Source organism: Carettochelys insculpta, chromosome 20 (assembly GCF_033958435.1).
Source record: "Carettochelys insculpta isolate YL-2023 chromosome 20, ASM3395843v1, whole genome shotgun sequence".
Taxonomy (NCBI): Eukaryota; Metazoa; Chordata; order Testudines; family Carettochelyidae; genus Carettochelys; species Carettochelys insculpta.
Window position 1 is genome coordinate 9,560,368 of NC_134156.1, and position 20,407 is coordinate 9,580,774.

Below are 20,407 nucleotides of genomic sequence, written 5' to 3' on the forward strand. Positions count from 1 at the left end.
TTCTGCAACCAGCTTGGAAAATAAAGGTTTAATCTTTGTCCAACTCGAGCCCTAGGGTAATATACTATAAATCTGGACCTTGCTCCCTCCTGCACTCTTGTATGGTGCGTGGAAACAAATCAAGGCTTCAATATCCCTGTCGGTATTTCCTGTAGGTTGTGTTCTTGTGTGGCCGCTCCAAAGAGATTCAAACGCTGCCTGGATGATTAGCACAGCACCCACACCAAGGCTTTTTGTTTCTGAGGGTGGTACATGCCTGCACATGCTTTATATACAAACATATACCACAAATGGATGGAAAAAATCCACATGTGGATGGAAAATACTAGAGGGAACATTGATCCCTGTCTATCTTAAGAATACAAGAATGACCAAACTGGGTCCAGCTAGCCCAGTATCCTGTCTTCTGACACTGCCCAATGCCAGGTGCTCCAGAGGGAATGACAACAACAGGTAGTCATCAAGTGATCCATCCTCTGTTGCTCATTACTGCTTCTGGCAGAGGCTAGTGATGCCATCCCTACTCATCCTGGCTAACAGCCATTGATGGACCAATGCCTTATGCATATATCTAGTTCTTTTTTTGGATCCTGTTATAGTCATGGCGTTCAAACCTTGAGCCATTTCTTTTCATGTTCTCACTGTTGTCAAGGCCAGTAAGCCCCCACCCCTTGCCCCTGAGTAAAGTTGCAAGGAGGGAGTCTTTAAGCTGGCTCTTTTTGGATGCTCCTCCATCTTCCCAATGGCCTGGACAGGGAACAGAAATGTGTTTTTCTGTGTATTCTGGCAAAAAGAGCAATCTTATGTCATAACCATATCAAAAGAAATTTTTTAGATAATCATCTTTTAGCTTTCTGCTCAGGCAGTTAGAGATTGCATCTGTGTGGAACACATTCAGAAGTCCTCTGAGATTCCGGTCTAGAGTGAGTAAAACTCACTGGCTTTAGCAAAGGGAGAATTCGTATATAACCTGGGCGAATGGATTTTTAACCACTCTATCATGTAACTTGTTCAAAGCCGGATGAGACAGCAAGAAAGAACATCTGAGCTTGGTTTCCGCTACTGTTCCTCCCATGGCTAGCACTGGTATTAGGCCAGTTCTAGGAGAATTTCTGAAAATGAGGGGGGTAAACAAGTGTTAGCCATGTTACTCATATTCATAAGCCCAGTAAAGTGATCTGAAACAACACTTACATATTTGTAATGACCTGTGTTTCAGATATGGCTCTTGAGAGGTGTTAACACCTTTCCTGGTCTCAGACAGCCAGAGTCTTTATCCACTGTGTGCTCTACTCCACCTGCTGAAATGAATTTGTGCCGTCCTTGCTATCATCAAATAACCCAGCGAGATGCTTCGCCATGCATCTATTTTCAGAAGAAATCTTTGGGACCACCTGGCCCAATAAGCAGATGCCCTCTTGTCTGGCATCACCACTGTTATTGCACTTGTACTTTCAAGCCTCAAATCAATCATGTTAAGACCTCCTCACACTCCACGGCCTTTTGGGTGCTTCAGTATGTATCTGCCTCAACTGCTCACAAAGCGCTTCCACAAGGGAAATAAAGACTGCCACAGCTGGATGCAGCAGCTCAGTCAGAGGAAGGTGAGCCCCAGGCATGGTGGTTCCTCTGAATTCGTTGACCTGGACCAATTTTTCTTTGTGATGCACACGCTAACGTTCTCAAGGTAGCTTATTTTTCATGGAGAGATGAAGTCCTTACATCTCCTGGAGAAAAATGACTGCTGTAAGCTTTGTTAATTGAAGTGTTGCTTCTGAAGAGCATATGGCTCTGCAAAGAGGCAAGTGACGTTTGGTTATCACTCAGATCAAGGGGAGAAAGAGAGGAAACAACTTTCAAAGGCAAGGATGACACCATTACAAACACAAATAGAGATGACCTTCACGTGCAGCTCTCTCTCCCTGCTGCCAAACACCACCCTTTCTGCTATTGTCACCTTAATCTTCAGTACATTGGGGGCAGGGCAGACTGATGTCAGCTACTGTGGATGGGAAATCCACCAGCTTTCACTAATGGTGTGGGGGGAAACAGTGCAGTAAACCTCCTGTGACAGATACATTGGAGGTCAGTATTAACTGTTAAGGAGGGAGTGTAGAGACAGGTCAGCTTCCCACAAAGCAGAGGCCAGTACAAATTCATGCACTTGTCCACAGGAGCTGAACCAGTCAAACTTATATGAAAGGGAGGCGAAGTGCAGATGGCACTTCCTGAAAGAGAACCAGATGTGCCCCCGCTCAACACTGGAAAAGTCAGTGTAGACTGGTAGAGTTCGGCTCTGGTGCACAGGATGGGTAAGGGAAACAACTTCAACACCACTCTACTAGAATGGGCCAGGAAAGGCGGTCACAGATCCTGGAGAGATCAGGGTGGTGTTGGCCTGTGTGTGTCAGGACACAGTCCGCACACCAGAAATGCCAAACCAAGCCTAACGGTGCTATCCTTCCTCGTGCTCTCTTTCAGTTCTCCCTCTCCTATAAGCCCTGCAGTAGGAGCCTAACCCCTCCCCAAGCCAAGCGTGTGGATTCATTCCCTCCCCAAGCTCTGTGGAGAATCATCACCCCATACCAAAGCCCTGCAGCAGGACTGTTACTCTTCATTCACTGTATAAGCCCACCTTCCTTTTAAGAATCTTCTTTTCTAATCAATGTATTACTCAATGCATCCATTCCAGTAAGTAGTCACTGAGATACCACCAGGGCCACAAAGCACCATTATCTGGGGACAGGCCTACTGCTGATGGGGCACAGGGATGGGGGGAGGGCAGGAGGCAGTTGCCCCAGACCCTTTTGAAGTGCCACGGTAGTGCTGTTGCACTGCTCCATATGGCTCTGGTTTGACAGGCGCTGAGGACTGACTGCCATAAGATTTCCACCCTTGGCTCAGCCCCTTCCAGGGGCACAGAGCTGGACCCCCAGCCTCCCACTCTCCCTATTCTGCAGGCTGCTGACCAGGGACAACCCGAGGGCAGGTCAGCCAGGTGTCAGATTATCACAGAGGCAGGAGGTTTGACTAATGTATCCTACAGGGAGAGAGGAAACCGGGTGATCAGAAATGGGCCAGTGAGCTGAGAAGGGATTATATTTTTTGCTACCTTTAATACCACTTAATGAAGTAACTCCTCCTTTTGGGGAGCATGGGCCTTTCAAAGCTTCCAAGTGCTTAGACAACAAAGGGGAGAGACTGACATTCGAGATTTTCACACCATTCTGGGTCATATTCATTATTTCAAGCTGCTTGACACTTGAGGTTCTGCAGCTTAATCTCCGTTATCCACTGTAGAGGCTTCATTTCCCTAAGCAACACCACCAATGAACTTCACTCAGATATTCTTATCCAGCTCCCTTAGGGTACTGCTGTGGGGGTGGGTTCAGATTAAGAGCACAGGCTCATGAACTTGGCAAACAGAAACAGTCCTCTGTTGTTTAAAGAGGGGACCGTGAACAGGCGGAAAAGCCCCACAGGCTGAACTAAGGAAAGTCGATTTTCCATCCTGACACAATCTAACAATAGGTATCGATTACCTCACCTGAGTCGGGAAGCAGATTTGGATAAACACTCAATTATAAGCTTGGGAAACAGAGTGTGTAAATATGCAACCCATTCCTGAAATATTTGCATGTAGCCCAGATTAACCGCACTTAAATCTTCGGATGACTGACAATTCAGGGTGGGTTCCCCATTCAATCCATCAGTGCTTCAAAGAGCAAACTAAAATAGTCACTTCCTGCCACAGTGAACTCTGTCCTGATGGAGTGGATTCATCGCAGTCCTTTTCAACATCTGGATCCTGAAGAAATTGACCCTGTGATCAGGAGAGGCCATTGGGAAAGCAACCACATCAAACAGCCTGAACAATGAGAAACACCTCCTAAATGGCCATCCTCCCCTGCCTTGACACTGGAAAACCCAAGGCTTGGGGTTGTGAGATGGACAGTCGGGTCAACTGGGATAACACTCTGATCATCGTAAAATGATAGAACGATAGAGCTGGAAGAGACCTAAAAAAGCCATCGAGTCCAGCCCCCTGCTCTATAAGACGTGGAATTTGCATACGCCCCTCCAAAACCAATCCTATTTAAGCTTCTCCTATTAATAAATACCACAAAAGTCACACAAGGGGCTGGGGGAAGAAGGCAGAATTTAGCTTGAAAACAGCTTGTGCTACTGAAGAAGTTTGAGGCAGCAAACCAGGCACCAACAGCAGTACACTAGGACCAGGCAACATTTAAGCAAGTGAACTTACCAACCTTACATCTAAAATGAAGCTGTCCCTTGCTTAAAAAAAATCTAGGGTTGATTCAGGTCTTTGAAAGGGCACAATATACATGTCATGACAGAGTTACTCCAACATCCATACATAATACCTGGGTGTTAGCTTCCATCAGTAGTGATGGGATGGAGGCTTGCTAAAATTGAAGAAGTTTGTGGACTTACCTATCCATCTCATCAGGGAAGTCATGATCTGCAGATACTTGGTCTTCTGGACATTAAAAAACGTGAAAGGACCCAGCAGTAGAGTAAATGCTGCCTGGAAAGGTAAGACATGCAAACAGAAATCAGGCTAAAAATCAGAAATTCGCTAACAAGGCCAAAAATCAGTGAAATCAACTTCCTTTGGAAAGTTCAGCTCAGACAACTTCCGTCGAGCACCAAGATATCTCCATTAGACAGGCTACATCTACACTATCCAAGAAGATCCACCAGCTCAGGGTCAATCTTCTGGGGTTCGATTTCGTGTGTCTGGCAGGGACATGCTAAATCAATTATCAGGATGAGCACTGGCCCCGTACTCCTCACGTATCGCAAGAGGTAAGGGAGGTGGATAAGAGAAACACTTCCGTTGACCTTCTTCACTAAAGATGGTCAGACACGTCAATTGCAGATATGCAATTCTAGCTATGACAGTTGTGTAGCTACAGTCAGTGTATCTGTAATCAACTTGTTTAGTGTAGATACACTCATCTCTCGTTTAAGGAGTACTTGACTCACAAGTACTCACTAAAAAGAGGGACATACATACCGTTGTTCACTAAAAGAGTGAACTTCCCCTGCTTACATGAGCCAGCTGCGGGGTCCCTGGCCAGGGCTGTGGGTTTGGCTGGCTCTGCTCCAGCCGTGGGGTCCCTGGCCCGGGCGCAGGGAGACCCACAGCCCCGCAGCTGGCTCCGCTCCAGCCACAGGGTCCCTGGCCAGGGTGCAGGGAGACCCACAGACCTGCCCAGCCTGCTTGCAACATCCCTGGCTTGCAAATCCCCATGCACCCCACAGCCCTGCCCGCTCCCAACACCTACCCAGGCCCAGTCCCGAACCCCCCAGCCCACGGCACCCCCCACAGGTACTGCTTCTGCAGCCCCAGGAACCAGCCACCACCTCCTCCACCAGAGCCACCACCAGGTTTTAACCCTCCCTCCCACTCATGGTCCCAAACTGCCCCCAGCCTTTAACCTTTTCCAACACCTCTCCCCACACACCAGGTTCACATACTTTTCAAAAGCAGCTGCGTACTGCCACTCGTTCCCCCAGATAGGAGCACTAGAAACCAGTCAAAGACTTTAACATGTATTTAATGGTAATTTAGTGTCCCTCTTATGAGTTTTTGCCAATGAGCAAAAAGTTGGGAACCAACTGCGCTTGTACAGCCAGGGATGAGTGCACAGCCTCAGTTTTGAAGGTGGATTGGGTGAGACACCAGGAGGGGACAAACTAATTGCTTGATATCAGATTATATACCTCTGGCAGAAGAGAGCTTAAGATCCTCTTGGCTTCCAGATGTTTGCTATCACCTGTACAGCACACTGTTACTGACCAGTTTAGGACACTCTCTCAGTTTAAGTTTACGGAACACTGAATATTAAATTTCTTTGGCTGGGTACATGCTCCGTTTAGGCTTTGATAGCTGTAGCTGTGACCAGTCTGGTTGAACTAACATAGATGGGCCTGCCTTGATGTGCGCTAGGCTGAAAAACAGTAGAACCTGCCAAATGACTTCGGTGAACATGCTCCAGCTAAACTAGGCCCCGAAGCGCTACATTTTTACACCTTCACAATGAAGCATTAATGACAGGATCTCGAGGCATTTCTTAGAACTTGAATCTCACCCACATACCCGGTGGAAATTTTGTTTTGCAAAAAGGGAAACCAAGGGCAAAGCGGGTAGGCGGTTTGCTCAGTTGTTGCAGCAAATCATTGACTGAGTTGGGAACAGAATCTAGAAGTCCTGACTCCCAGTCTCCTCCCTGGGGCTATCATGGCCCCCTTATTTTTTGAGGGAAATGTACTTAAGCACAAGTCACTGGCATCCTTCTGGAAAACTACTGGTGTAAAAGAATACATACACATGCACGCATGCCCCCTCCCCCCCCATCTTTGTTGTACTCAAGTACCCAGAGGTGAAAGCCGCTGCACTTTTATTCAAGTAAGTTTTTGGGTACTTTTTCCACCTCTGCTGCTGAGTATGAGTCAGTCCTTCATTGATTATCACATTGCCCACCCTCTTAAAAACAAAGGGTGGGCAAAGCTCCCCTCCACTATCACTCCCTCCCTCCTTTCCTTAACCTTCTCAATGAAAGTAAACCACCGTCCCCCGCCCCCAAATGATACCATACTACTTTATGCTCAGAACTCTAATTCTGTGTTTTCTGTTCACACCTACCCTCGGGAAGTATACAAGACATTATTTCAAATATACTTGACAAGTCTTAGACAGCAAAAACAAATAGCAAGGACTTTTCAGTTCTTAGCTAATTAAAGGTTTAGAAAACATTGATTTTTCTCTGCCCTTTTCCTTTGGTCTCCCTTGTTTAATGCTTCCTGAATTCGCCGTCTTCATCCCTACCCTACCAGCAGCCTCTTTTCTACCGACTGCCATTCAGTCCCAAAGCAGAATGTAAACTCCAAAGGTGAGAAAAGTGGAGATAATAGCAAAGATATAGATGCAGCCAATGCACATACAGAGAATGCCAGACTAGCAAGGACTAGCACCAATAAAGGTGAAGCCAAATCTACCACAGGTTGAACTTCACTAATGTGGCATTCTCTCGTCCAGCAACATCCATAATCCAACGTGATTTTACTTCTCATCGGTGTGGACAAGTTTCCCATTGTCCCATAAAGTTTGCTAAAGCCACCAGTCCTGGCTCTCGGTATTCTGTGCTGTTATTTAGCTGTAATTTATACCTTAATGTCTTCTAAGAGCTCAGTGAAAGTGTTGATAATGCTGCTAGACAATATTGACCTCCCATGGTCTGGCAAATTCTCTCGTCCAGCACCCTCAGGACCTGACTGGTGCCGGATGAGAGAGATTCAACCTGTACTACTTAAATTACAGGTACCTGTCCAGCTAGCCCCTCTGAGAAACACAAACACAACCTCCCCTCAAAAGAGACGATTAGCTCATGTATCACTAAGAGCTGAAAGAGAGACATACGAGGGCTGGTGATAATTAAGTAACAGGTGTATGCTGTAAAATAGAGTGCACACCAGAATCAACTGGCAAAGCAACACCTTAGTCCAATGCGAGGCCAGCCCAGGGGGCCCTTGACAGCAAAGAGGCAGGATTTGAAGTTTGTACTTGTCTCTGAGCACAACTGTAGCTCTGGTGCTCAAGTAGAGGATGCAGGACCTGACTGACGTGCCCATCTCAGACATTCTTGTAAGCTGAACTTGGAGAGGAAGCAGGGAACTGAATTTTTAACAGTTGTGCACAAGAATATAACAAGTCGTGTTGGGGGTTTCCCCTCTAACTTTTGCAGGTTATAGAGTCTCCAGCTCCCAAGAAATCTCAATCTATTAAACTCACTGATAACCATCAGAGAACCATTTCCAACTCTCCCTTTCCTTTATGGACTCTACTCTTCAGCTTATTAGGAGTGAAATGAACACAAATCATTGTGCCTGAAGGTCTGGATTTCCCCTCACCTCTTTACAACAAGTTATCCACTATTCATAATAAAATCCTGGTGTGAAGGAATGAAGTGCAAGAGGAGCTCAAGAGCAATGTAAATATTACCTTCCCTTCCTCATCCAGCTCCCCCCAATGAACCCCCTGGGCTTCCAAAGATCAATAAGAACAATGAAATGGCTTTGCCTGAAATGAATCAGGTTGCACTGATTTGAGAGCAGATCCTGTTTATAGAGCCAGCAGCACTGCCTGCTGAACTGCCTTTAAATGAGCAAGAGAGAGCAGTGGGTGGCCTCACATAGCAAAGTCTACCCCCCAATATAAAGCTGGGCCAGGCTTAGGGAGATGTGAAACGGGACAAGTAATAACCATCAGTTCCAAACCACAAGCTCTTTCATTTCACCAGTGAAGGAAGGAAGATCGAGAGACCTGTTTTAGTCCAGTGACTGGGCCTACCCTGAGTAGCTGAGAACTGGACAGCTGAAGAGACGGGCCAGCCTTTTCAGAGGCATTTCAGATACAAAGCTCTGCAGCCTCCTGGAACAATGCGTGTAGGAGAGGAGGAGACAAACATGAACACGGAGGCCAAGATTTTAAAAACTGGGTGTTTATAAGTGCTCCATCCCCCATTTCCAATAACGATTTAGGTAGCTAATTAAGTGGGTAGTGGTGTTTCTCAGAGATGGGAGAAGTCAGACATGTTTTAATGGTAATATTTTCATTCCAAGGACTTCCAAATCATTGTCTTCATCACAGGCTGCCAAGTTCACACTGATCCAGTTTCTTCTCCTCAATAAGTTAATTAACCCTGTGATTACCATTATTCTATTACCCTCTTCCCAAAAGAAAGGTGAGCCTACACTGGCATCCAAGACACAAATCACCTCCATCTGCCAATAACACTGCCTAGGCTCAGCTCTGTCTCTAAAGTGAGCTGTTACATAAACCTTAAACACATTACAAACAGGCAACAAAGCCCGAGTCTGTCCAGAAAAACAGCTTCAGTCACCCTCATGGAATTCAAATGGCACGGCACATTACACACCAAGGAAGAGCTCTTGCATTTTACAGTTCAACTCCCCTGTTTCCTCTTAATAGCAAGACCTCTATCACCTTGACTACTAAGTTTTAGCAAAATAACCTGAGGCAGAAGGAGCAGGTTAGTGGATTACTGGACTCAGGTGTTTTACAACTACAGACAAGGAATGGATACAAAAGGCACATTCACTTCAAACATAAGCAAGGGAGAAGAGATGTCAGCCTTTCGGCAAAGATGACGTGTTGTCTTTAATAGCGTCTACATGCCCTATCATGTGGGAGAAGGGAATTCTTCCTATGTCCTTGCAAAGGACTGGCTCAGTTATCTGAGTAGGTCATTTCCTCGTTTCTCTCCTCCAGCCGCCCAGGACAAACGTTAAAAAGCATATCTAGGCCCATTGCAAGCGTTCAGGAAGTCTCTCACACACACAAAAGAAAGCCTCTTCACCTTGCAAATTCCTGTTTGTTTTGAAGCCAGCAAGGCCCAGTACATAACTAGACGGTAATCTGTTTGCTTTTTACTAAAGATTATGTTTCCAGTCAGAGAAAATTAGAAGCTTGCTAGCACAGAAGAGAAGACAACCACTTGTCTTTCTAAATTATGCTCTGCCCTGCAGGCTGGCATGAGCTGTGTGCAGCAGGCCAGCAAACTCAATAGTTGGGCGCTTCTTGAAGTGCTAGGAAACCCCCAACCCTTTCAAATTTTTTTTTTCTGTCTATAACACTGCCAAGGTTTGGGGATTACAAACAAACAAAAAACCAAAACCAAAAATCAAAATCAGGAAGCCAGCTGCCAGTGGCTTCCCTGCCTCTGCCAGCTCTTAATACTTCAAAATGAAAGACGAGCCTGTTGACTTCTTGCTGCAGGGACCAAGATGGGATTCACTATTATTGCTAGAAACACACCCAGCAATTTAAAAAGAAGCGCCTGTGTATTGAAATTGGCACCCCTATTAAGAGGCGGACAAACCACTTAAAATAAGGTTATGTATTTGCTTTCTGGTGCCCTTTCTTTGTAAGTACTAAGGCGGCTATGTAAAGCGGGGGCTGAGAGTGGCTCAGTCAACACCCACTTGTGAGTATCAGCTGAGATGCACCAAGAGAACATTTCCAGGTATTAGCCACATTGATCATCAAGAATTGAATCAGTGGAGAAGGTGTCTTTTGCCAGCCTCAAAGCGTTATGTTGGCCAACAGCCTCTTCATTGGCTCTGGAGGACGAGTATGTCATCGTTGCTCAAGTCCTCAGTCTTCAGAATAAGCAGACCACAGTTTATCGAATTTGTCTAGCTGTTCTCTTACAGCTTTTTATAAAGCAATAGGTCTCAGGAATTAGAACTGACAGACTCCACAAGTAAATGGATATACGCCAAGTGTGTGAATGCACACATGTGCCTAGGGACACTGCTGAAAACAAATCTCATTCACAACTGCCATTAGAACCTGCTTAGTTGCTTTCAAGATCTAATCGGCAGAAAAAGCATCCGCAACGTTTAGCATTTACTGAGAAAGAAACTAAACTGAGTAATGATGGTCTCTAAGGGATACTCCAGAACCTGGAATATCCCCAAATTCCAAGGAATGTTTACATGTAAAAACCACACAAATTCAGTCCTCTAAAAAGTAGGTGAAAAGCAACAGCAAACCCCAAATCAAATCTTTCCTCTGAGGCTCTTGGTTTTGACTGGTGGAAGAAGTGCCGACATCTCACATGGTAATTAACCCCTCAGCATCTCAGACACTGGTGACTGCACACAAATTGAGCAGCCGTTTTCTTCACAATGAAAGGGGTGAAGGGATACAAATAAAAACTTACTCTAAGCATGGAGAAATCTGATATTCACGAGCAAAAGACTTGAGATTTAGCTCAACTGGATCACTTTTTGATAAAGTGCACTGCTTTTGTTGTCAGGATAAACCAGATGCTTTACAGATGCTGCAAGGTTACAGGTATGGAACATTCCCACAGCAGAGCAGATGTTAACAAAGACACAAGTCCACCTGAGCTGACACATCTGAGAGGAAAGCGGTCCCAGCTAAGATTAGTTGTTTAGAAGCAGAAGCAAAGAGAGTCTCCTTGAAGAGAGCAGAAAAAGCGGTCACTTCCTAGCAGGCATCAGTAATTCTGACGCCAGCTCTGTCAAGCAAGAGGTCCCTGAGCTCATCAAGATACGGCTAGAGCCTAGGTGAATGCTGGGAGCGATGGAGACAAATGCACCACGGTGAAGAGCAGCCTCTGACAGCCAGCTGGCCTAGCAGAAACATCTGATGAGCTCTGTAGCATCTGGCCTGCTAGAGAGCCACGGCCCTTCAACAAGGAGACTGGAAACTGCTCCAAGGTGTGAGGGCTAGGCAAGAGCTGCCACGCTGGTCCATGCCTGCCTCAGGGTCTCTCCCACAAGTGACATTTAGCAAACACAGGGAGAAGAGGAACTTAAGACTTAACACGGATGACACAGGTAGAAATTTGTGATTCCATCTCCTGATCTGGGACCTGAGCCAAAGACTACTGAGGTCTACAGGAGGAGTCTTTCCCTGATTTCACAGTGCTTTGAACCAGGCCTTCCAGGAGCGTAAGGACACTACTGGAGCCAGTCAGAGTGGTTTAAGCCTGGGTGAGGAAACTTTTTACGTCATGCCCCCCTTTTCATTTTCGCAATTAGCAGGGCCCACAACCTGCCTAAAGTAATCCAACATGATGGAAACGTCGGTTATGCTCATGTGGGGGTGGGGGAACCTTTCAGCATGTGTAAGAAAATAAATATGTAGAATGTAAAATCTTTATTAATTGGTATATAAATGTGAATACAACAGATAAAAACAGTAACATCTTTCAACATTTTTAATGAGCTGGATGAACTTCAGACCCATCAGCCGAGCATGCTGCTCCCCCTTACAAAAGTTCACATGCCCCAAAGCGGGGCTGCCTCCCACTTTCCACACCCCTGGTTTAAGCCATGCTTAACTTCCTGAGTTTTAGGCACCTCACAACATGGTGTTTTTGTTCATTGTCAAACTGAGTCTAAAACAGCTGAAAGAGGGTTTAGCCACTTAAAATGTTACCACTAGTGACTTAAACACACCATTCGTAGCCTATGTAACTGATACCACCCCGCCACCTCAACCATGGCACCCACCACCCCAACCCCCCACAACCAACAGCCTCAGCCAGTCACACCACAGGCTGCAATGCTTTTCAGACCAACTTGTTACTGATTTCAAGGAGAGAGGCTTTGTGGGGGTACACTTCCTTTCAGTGCCTCCTCTCAGGTCACTTTCCAAGCCTCCTCTGCCATCTCTCCCCTCCCCAATGACAGAGGATGCACTAGTCCCTCCTGCATGATCGCAGCTCTCCATCTAAAGCACCAGATGGCATGTTACTTAGGGCTGCATTCCAAGCTCCATCCGTCACCCTCTAAGGTAAGATACAAAATTGACGAGAAAGGAGACGGATCATTCCTACAAGGTTTCCCCCCGGGCCGAAAGATGAAGACACGGTGCTCCCAGTGACTGATGTTTGGACCGTGGCTGTTGCTGTGCTAACAGAGCAGAAGTTATCAGCAAGCAGATGATAACGACTGTTCTTTAAATAGGTTAAAAACAATAACGCAGCAACAGAAACAGGATTGCTCAAAGAGGCTGACAGGATTTTTAGCCTCTACTCCCCTGCCCAGGTAGTAATGAAGCTCCATGAAACAACACTGCCTCCATTAAATACGCCATGAGTAATACTTATGGATAAAGTGTCACTGGCCTCACTTCTCCCCCCAGTGTAAAGGAGAGCTACTTTGTCACAGACAACTGCTGCCAACGCATTACTGGTAATTAACAGGCAGTCCTCAGGATATGTTATGAGCGGTTTTATAGTCATAATTCATAGGGAACATATTGCCTGTACAAAAAACAACCTTTGCAGTGGGCACTCTCCTTAGATATAGCGGATCGCGGCAGCACAGTGGGGTTAGGAGGTGGGTATTCTTCTAGAGCAGGGGTCTGCAACCTGCGGCTCTTTAAGGATTTCTTGGTAGCTCCCGACACTATAATTGCAAAGTGAAGAAAAATACCCTCCTGATTGTTTTCAGCAAACAGTGAATGTCTACAGCCCAAAAACAAACACCACATACCTAAACAGCAAACGATATGTGACCTTGAAACGTTGGATAACTCCCCCTCGCGTCATCCAGAGATAGAGAAGGTTCGGGAGTGAAAGTCAGGACAACAGTGGTACACACACAAAGTGTGAGGAAACAGAATACGTAAAAATTTTGTGAATTTCCTGCAGTAAACAGGTATCACCTTACAAATCATTGTGTGCATGCTGTTCTTAAAATAGAGGTTGCAAAAGGTATGGTTTGATGTTACTGTATTTATTAAGGACCGTCTCATATTCACATGCATTGTGGCTCTTGAATACTGAGTGTTTTACAGAATTGGAAAAAAATGGCTCTTCTTGCTATTTTGGTTGCTGTTCTAGAGACAGGCTTTCACCTGGTGAAAGCTAGGACAGCAGCAAGGAATCAAGGGGAACACCACCTGTAATGCAAGCTTGAGGAATACCTAGAGCTCGTGGCAGTTTTACTGCTTGACGGCTATTTGGAAGCTTCCACTAAATGCATCTGCTAGTTTAAATCCATTTCCACGTGGACAAGAGCCCTCTCCACAAAAAACACTCACACCGAGACCTCACTGGAGGTGTCTCAGACTATGGCCCAAAACCTGATCTTGAGCTTCCTTGTGGCTCCTAGCTGTAGCTCCCCACCCCCAAAAGCCAAGACCACAGTTCACTGAATGGACAGAGCAGTGAAGTTTTCAAGGCGCTGTCCTGATGGTCCCTTTGATGTGGATAAAGATTCCTGATCAACAGCTCAAATCCCTCGCTTCCGAAATTAAAACAATCCGAACACGGCAAAGTGTTTTCAAAAAGCCAGCCTATGCAGTTTTTGGCGCACACGCCCAGGATCAGAGCCAGCAGCAAGCTTGCATTCTCTGGGGTAAATATGCCTCCACAGTCATTTTTCATAAACAAGAGAAAGATGGAGACCAGCAATCTTCCGAGGTGACCGCCATCTAATTTTTCATTCGGGTATTTATGGCACAGTCATCTGCAGTGTCTTGTAGTCATTTTAGCACCTTCTTGATCCCAAATCTTCCCTACTCTGCATCTTTTAATTGCATCCAAATGCAGCAAGGCGGGGGGATGAAAAAGCAGATGGCAGTGAGAGAACAGAGCTTGAAAGTGGAATGGCAGGTGCATGATACGTGGCAGCTCCGCAGAGTGAAGTCACAGAGTTGGGCTGAGCGATGCCCTCCAAGACTGACCTCAAAATGGACACGAATTAGAACAGGAGCCTTCCTGACACCGTGTAACCTTGAGAACTGTTTGCAACATTAGTGAGCGGTGGGATAAATGGGCTTCAACTAAATAAGTGTGAGAGCATGTTCATTACTACCCCGACAGACGCTGCTGATCTATGCATACAGTGGAGTGTTGGCAGCTAACTATTCATATTTAATGCAAAACCCCCTCAGGCTAGATGACATTAAGGTGGGCAGAAAGCCTGACTGCATTGGGCATAGAGGCATGGAAGACCCACAAGCATGCCTCAGGGTTAGGATATCCCTGGTACACCAAAGCCCTGGAGTTCAAATGCTAATAACTCCCTGTCCCCACCCCCTCCTGTGCATCCTCACTGAGCTGTAATGTTTTTGCTTCCTACTTTCCTTCTCCTCCCTTGCACTAAATTCTTAGGGCAGTTTAACATTCGCTGGCTCCTGAAATGAAGCCCTCCAGGCAATAAGGGTGTCACATCCCAGTGCAGTTTGATGGGTCACAGGGCAGCTGCATGGAGGCACTCGAAGGTGTGCTGTGCCATGCATTATAATTGTAGCTCTTGCTTTTGTGCCACTGCTAAGTAAAGCAACAACTCTAGGTGTTACCTGTGGAATTAGCTCATTCTGAGACTCTCTCCTCCCCCTACGTTGTCTAATGCATACCAACTGGACAATCACTTCAGAGACAATTTCTGCTCAGAAAGGTGACACCAATCACAATTCACTTCAAGACAAATCCAGCCAGTCGTGGGTCTTCTGCATTTATGGTAGTTTTGCTACCAGTAGTGGCTGGTCTGGTCTAAAGAGCACACCTTTGGTCAAGATATCATCAAATATTTCAAGCAAATAAAAGCAACGACTCACAGGATCACAGAACTGTAGGGCTGGAAGGGACCTCCAGAGGTCATCTACTCCAGTCCCACAGGGAGACAGGGAGGTTGCTCAGAAATCACCATTTTTTCAGAGCACCTCCCTCAACAGTGCTCTCAAGGGGCTGAATAGACAGGCCTCTGCCCTCGGTAGCTATTGTTATATGGCAAGTTTGACAGCGGCCGATTATCCTTTTCAGCAGTTCTTTAATAAAACGTTTGGGAAAGGAAGGAAGAAAATATCAAGGCTGCCGTACTATACATTGGAAATGCTTGTACGTAGTCAGCCAGGCCAATCAGGTTACTGTTTTGTTCTGTTCTTCCTATTTTCAAAGGCAGTGGAAACCATTACAAAATAGTTGATTAGGAAGCCTCGTACAAGCCACCCAGCTGACAGCTTAGCCAACCTACCAGGTCTCAAACTAAAGCCTTTACACAGCTTGAACATTTAGAACATACGTTCTGTAAAACATTTCAGTAAGAGACATCTGGGGATCCCTTGATACCAGACAGCCTAGGAAGAGTCTTGAAGGCCTTTGTGAAACCTGTCTGATTTATGCAGTAAACTTGTGACTGACAAGAAATCAGTTCTGACACCTGCGCAGTTCAGTTCAAAAAAGAGAGGTCTCAAACACCAAAGACAGAAGGGTCTCTCCTTTGGGGTCTTGCTGCTTGAACGACCTCTGTTCCAACACAGGGGTTTAGAGAAGGACCTGTTCTCCCTTTAACTGGTTGCTGGGACAGCCCATATGAGGTACATCTACACTGCACTCAGGATCACTGCAGCTTAGGTGGGCACACCTGCACTAGCTTTTACTATTTATATTAGCATAGCTCCGAGGAGACCTAGTCATGTACTAGGCCTGCCCCCTCCCCCGTGCTAGACACCTCACAAATGCAAAATATGAAAGTTGAATCATCAGTTGCAGCGTAGACATACCCTTGAAGGTGAGATTTCCACAGCATTAAGAGAAGTGTTTGGAGAGGAAGAAAAGTGATCCCCAAACTAATTTTCCTCACTCTTTGGGCCAGTCAGCTGCTCATTAGCCAAAAAACACCACCCATGAATCTTAAAACCATTGCTTATCACTATGGATGCTATGACATGGGAGATCAAATTGCAGACTTCAGAAGATTAAATGGTTGCCACAGGGGGTTAGAAAGGAGTCTCCCTTCTTCCCCACAGTACCACATGGCACAGTTGGCCATTTGTTTTATGGGGATCAAAAGTCTGCACCTTCATCGAAACATCTGCCACTCCTGGAGGCAGGTCTCTGGATTTGGAGCGGTGTGGTTATTCCAACTCTTAAATCCTAGCTTCCCAACTAAGTCTCCAAACTGTCCTCAGGTGTGATGGTTGGTACTGCCAAAACAAATGAGGAGCAGACTGAAGGCAAGCATATTGTAGTCTGAGTTGCCTATAAAACCAATGGCGTCCTCGACTAATATCAGCCAGACCACTTCCTGTTTGGATTGGGCAACCTTTGGTCAGTAACTACAGCGTGCGTGCCCACAAAGGGATCAGATAACCACCTGTAGGGATGAGCATGGCACCTCCCTCCCCCACACAGACTTTGCTGGTTGGCTAGAGGTGGCTAGGAGAAAAAGGACTCAATATTAAGGCCTTTTGTTAAAAACTCCAGAAAAGCTCAGTGCCGGGAGGAGTGACAGTGTAATCCAGGCTTCATTTAAAAGGAAAGACCACTTTTCATTGTGAAGCGAACAAACAGCTCTGTGCAAAAAACACTTTCCAGTCTCCTGAACTATCGATTTCTTTGTAAAAAGAGACAAGCCTAATCCTTTAAAGCCAGTCGCTTCAATCCACATCCTTCCAGTTTCTTGGAGTTTTTCTTCTGTGTACCAAGGATCAGTCTCCTTCTCTGAGCCCTGGCATGAGGGTACATTTGCCCTCCATCTGATACTCCTCTTGTCCTAAGGGAAGGGAGGCTGTAAAGGAAGCTAGCAAATCAAACACAAAAGCGGAACTTTAGTGCAAAAGACACTGACATGACAAATCTACATCCCTGCTGTGAAACTCTACCATGGTGCGAGCCAAGTCAATTACAAAGCTCCATTCATAAAGGCTAGTCATTAACCAAAGCTACTTTTTTTTTTTTGGATTGGGAAACACTGAGGGAAAAACGTTTTGTGATGGTGCCAGGTTATCTGTCAAAGACGCATGATGAGCAGGCAACAGACTGCAACATGACGGAGAGAAGAATGGCCAAGGAAAGAGCGAGTGACCTCCACGTTATTAGCTCCAGGATGAAAAGTGAACAACTGCTTTCCTCTCCTGTCCCCGACACCAGTTGGGAGAAACTCGCTTCCCAGCTTTTGCAGCAGCTTCAGGGTAAACTGACCTCACTCTTCAAGAACTCGATGAGATGAGACAGGAAATATACCCAGAAATCAGCCCCTCTGACAGGTCTTTAATCACAGCGCTGTATTATTGAGGTCTCTGTCGCAAATGTTAGTTATGCAAAGCAGGACTTCACTTCTTCTGCTCCTCACAGGCACTGCAGTATTCCACAAGAGGCTGCAGTGATCTGGATCACTAGTACGGTATGTTCATTCTGGCTTCCTGTATCGTGACAACCCATCAGAGTAATAGCTGCCATTATTTTACACTGAGAGTAATTTGTTTTTATGTCCACATTCATTTTGCAGTAAAAAGCACTGGAGTGTTTGTAGTTAAGAACGAGATGCTCTAGCTTTGGTAAGTGCATCTTGCTAGGACACGTCCCTTCTGAAAACACAGCACAGGATGTTACAGCAATGGCTCTGTACCACTGGAGCAGCTCTGCTGCAAGCTGCAGTGGTTTGGAGTGTTACTAGAGAGAAAAGGTTGTATTAGTTTTCTTGGTGATTTTTGTAAGCATACAGGCACGTTGGCTTCATATTTGCACAAACTTCCCCCCAAACAGTTTCCTTCCCTCTCTGCAGGTTTAGGATTAGCCAGGGACTCGTACTGCCCAGACAGCGGTGCTGCTTTTCAGCTGACAACTTAGGAAATCAAACTGGATACCTGAGCCGCACTTGTTGGTTCTAAAAAATCACTAGGCCATGCTCAGCATAGAGACCGTCAAGAACAGATACCAAGCGACAGCAGCTACCACCTACTGATTGTGGGATGTGACTGCTGTGCAGCACAGCTGTAGTAGGTGGCAGAGCATAGGGAACTCAGCAGCAGATGGGACCCTTCAGAGCAAGGACAAGTGTCTCCTTGGAAGATGCATTCAGTTCAAAGCACCACATCTCAACTCGTGGACCATTAGAACCAAGAGGCTTAGGGAGAACAGTTATACTTGAGTCGTGAGAAATGTACATGGGCACACATCTAACAAAGTGCACTTTTCTGCTTCTTCTCCCTCTTCCAGAAGACTCTGGTGTTTTCCTTTTATTCTTTCGCATGCTCTGAATTTTTGCATTGCATTTTTGTGTGCTGCCGAACAGCTGACACGTTCCACCGCACAACTGGCTGCACTTCAGCTCCACCGTGTGGAGAACTGATCCTTCATATATAGCTTGTAAGGCAATTTGCAATCATTTCAGCTCAAAAGGGTTTGTGTTAAGTGTAAATTCTTCAGAGCCAGCTGGGGCTGCAGCTTTGAAAACCTCTTCAGAAAAGCTTCATTCTCCAAGGGTTGTATTCAGCATGGGGACCATATGGGTTATATATTGTGGCAATGGCCACTCAAACTGGCCTTAGTATGTGACAAAGACAGGCTGAGGACTCAGGTGCTTGCATGTGGGAGAATTTTGGCTTAATGAGGGGATGCCATTCACCAAAACCCTCTAAACAGGAAGGCAACACATTGTTTAAGAGTACATCCCACAGAAGGTGCAGTAGGAAGAGGGGGATCCCAGCCACACGAGGTGTGAGTGAGAGCACAGAGACATAGCCCTATCATGAGAAATCAAAGGCATCTCTGTAACCCAGATGAGGACAGATGCCCAAATGCAGTGTTTACACACACAGACTGACATGGTGTTATAGTCAGAGCTGGTGGGGAGGTTTGGGAAAAGCCAAGGGGGCAGCTCTAGAGCCAGAGAAGGGGCAACAGGCACATGAAGAGAAAAAGAGCCCTGCAGATGCAATCACCAAGTACCACCACGCCAAGACAAAAGCAGAAAGGAAAACGCACCTACATGTGTTAATTCAGCCCTAGCGCTTTCCAGTTGAGTTCTGCATCTAACAAAAAAACCTTTGTGCCCCTGGATTCCATCCCCACTCTTCTGCTGCAGCCCCTCTCAGTTTCAGGCAGGCCCAGCTCCAGTTGCTCATTAGTCTAATCAGAACGTCAGGCTGGGGTGACATTGTCCCTTCCTGAAGAGAGATGGTGAGTGCCTGTGAGCCTGCTCATTTTATTCACTGCACAAGCATGTTTCCAACTGGGATAATCGCCATTAAACCATCTGTGCTTCCATCTTCACTAAGCCCACACCTGCTGGGCTGCCTGTGATCCTGCAGCATCTGTGAACTTGGAAAAGTGGAGGGACCTTTTCCCAATCAGCTAAAAAGGAGCACAACTTCTTAATATCCATAAACCCTGCAATGCCAGGTTAGAGAGCATACCTTTTACAGCACCCTCCTCCAGAATGGCATTTGCTTCTCCCACTCCCTGCCCACAGGAGGGTTTCAACCTATTATGGGGAGACACCGGGTTCCTAAGTTCCCAGGAAGAGAGGTCAGGTGGAAGAGCTGAAGCTGAAGCATTTCAATTCACCCCAGGGCACAACTGAGGCAACATTTGCCACCATCATGTTTGCACAGAAGATCAAACTCTCTAGCTGGCTGGCAGGTCCCACAATTTATCCCCCTTCTTCCTTTCATAGGTATTAATCAGTCAAACCTTCTGTCACCAAAAATCACTATTTCACCTGACTGCTAAGAAAGGGCGACAATAGCACTGCAACATGAAATAGGTCTAAGTCCAATGCAGAGAAGACCTGTCTTCCTCCAGGCTACCAAAACAACATTTAACTGCCCTTGAAGAAAGAGTTATAAAAGGAACTGCGGCAGGGCTTGACGACCCTAAGCGCTAACTGCGCTATGAAACACACAGGCACCAGCAGAGACTTGGATTACTGCCCTTCACAGCTATAGTTCATTCTAGGCTGCCCTTAACAATGGGCATAACACACCCAAATGACCCAGAAATTACTTTGGCTGCATGCGACTACCTGGTTCGAAGGGAAAAGTAGAAGTTACCAATTTGCTGTAACTTCCATCAGAATTTGCCATCTA

At 46.1% G+C, this 20,407-nt stretch overlaps 1 protein-coding gene across 3 annotated transcripts in view; it reads right to left on the reverse strand.

Annotated features, from left to right (window-relative positions):
* Positions 1-20,407, reverse strand: part of TMEM104 (transmembrane protein 104) — a 66,829-nt gene that overhangs the window by 20,630 nt on the left and 25,792 nt on the right. For all 3 annotated transcript variants that reach the window (XM_075014898.1, XM_075014896.1, XM_075014897.1), the window contains exon 9: positions 4,456-4,549. In XM_075014898.1, coding sequence (XP_074870999.1) covers positions 4,456-4,549 — 94 coding nt within the window. The remainder of the gene's footprint in view (positions 1-4,455; positions 4,550-20,407) is intronic.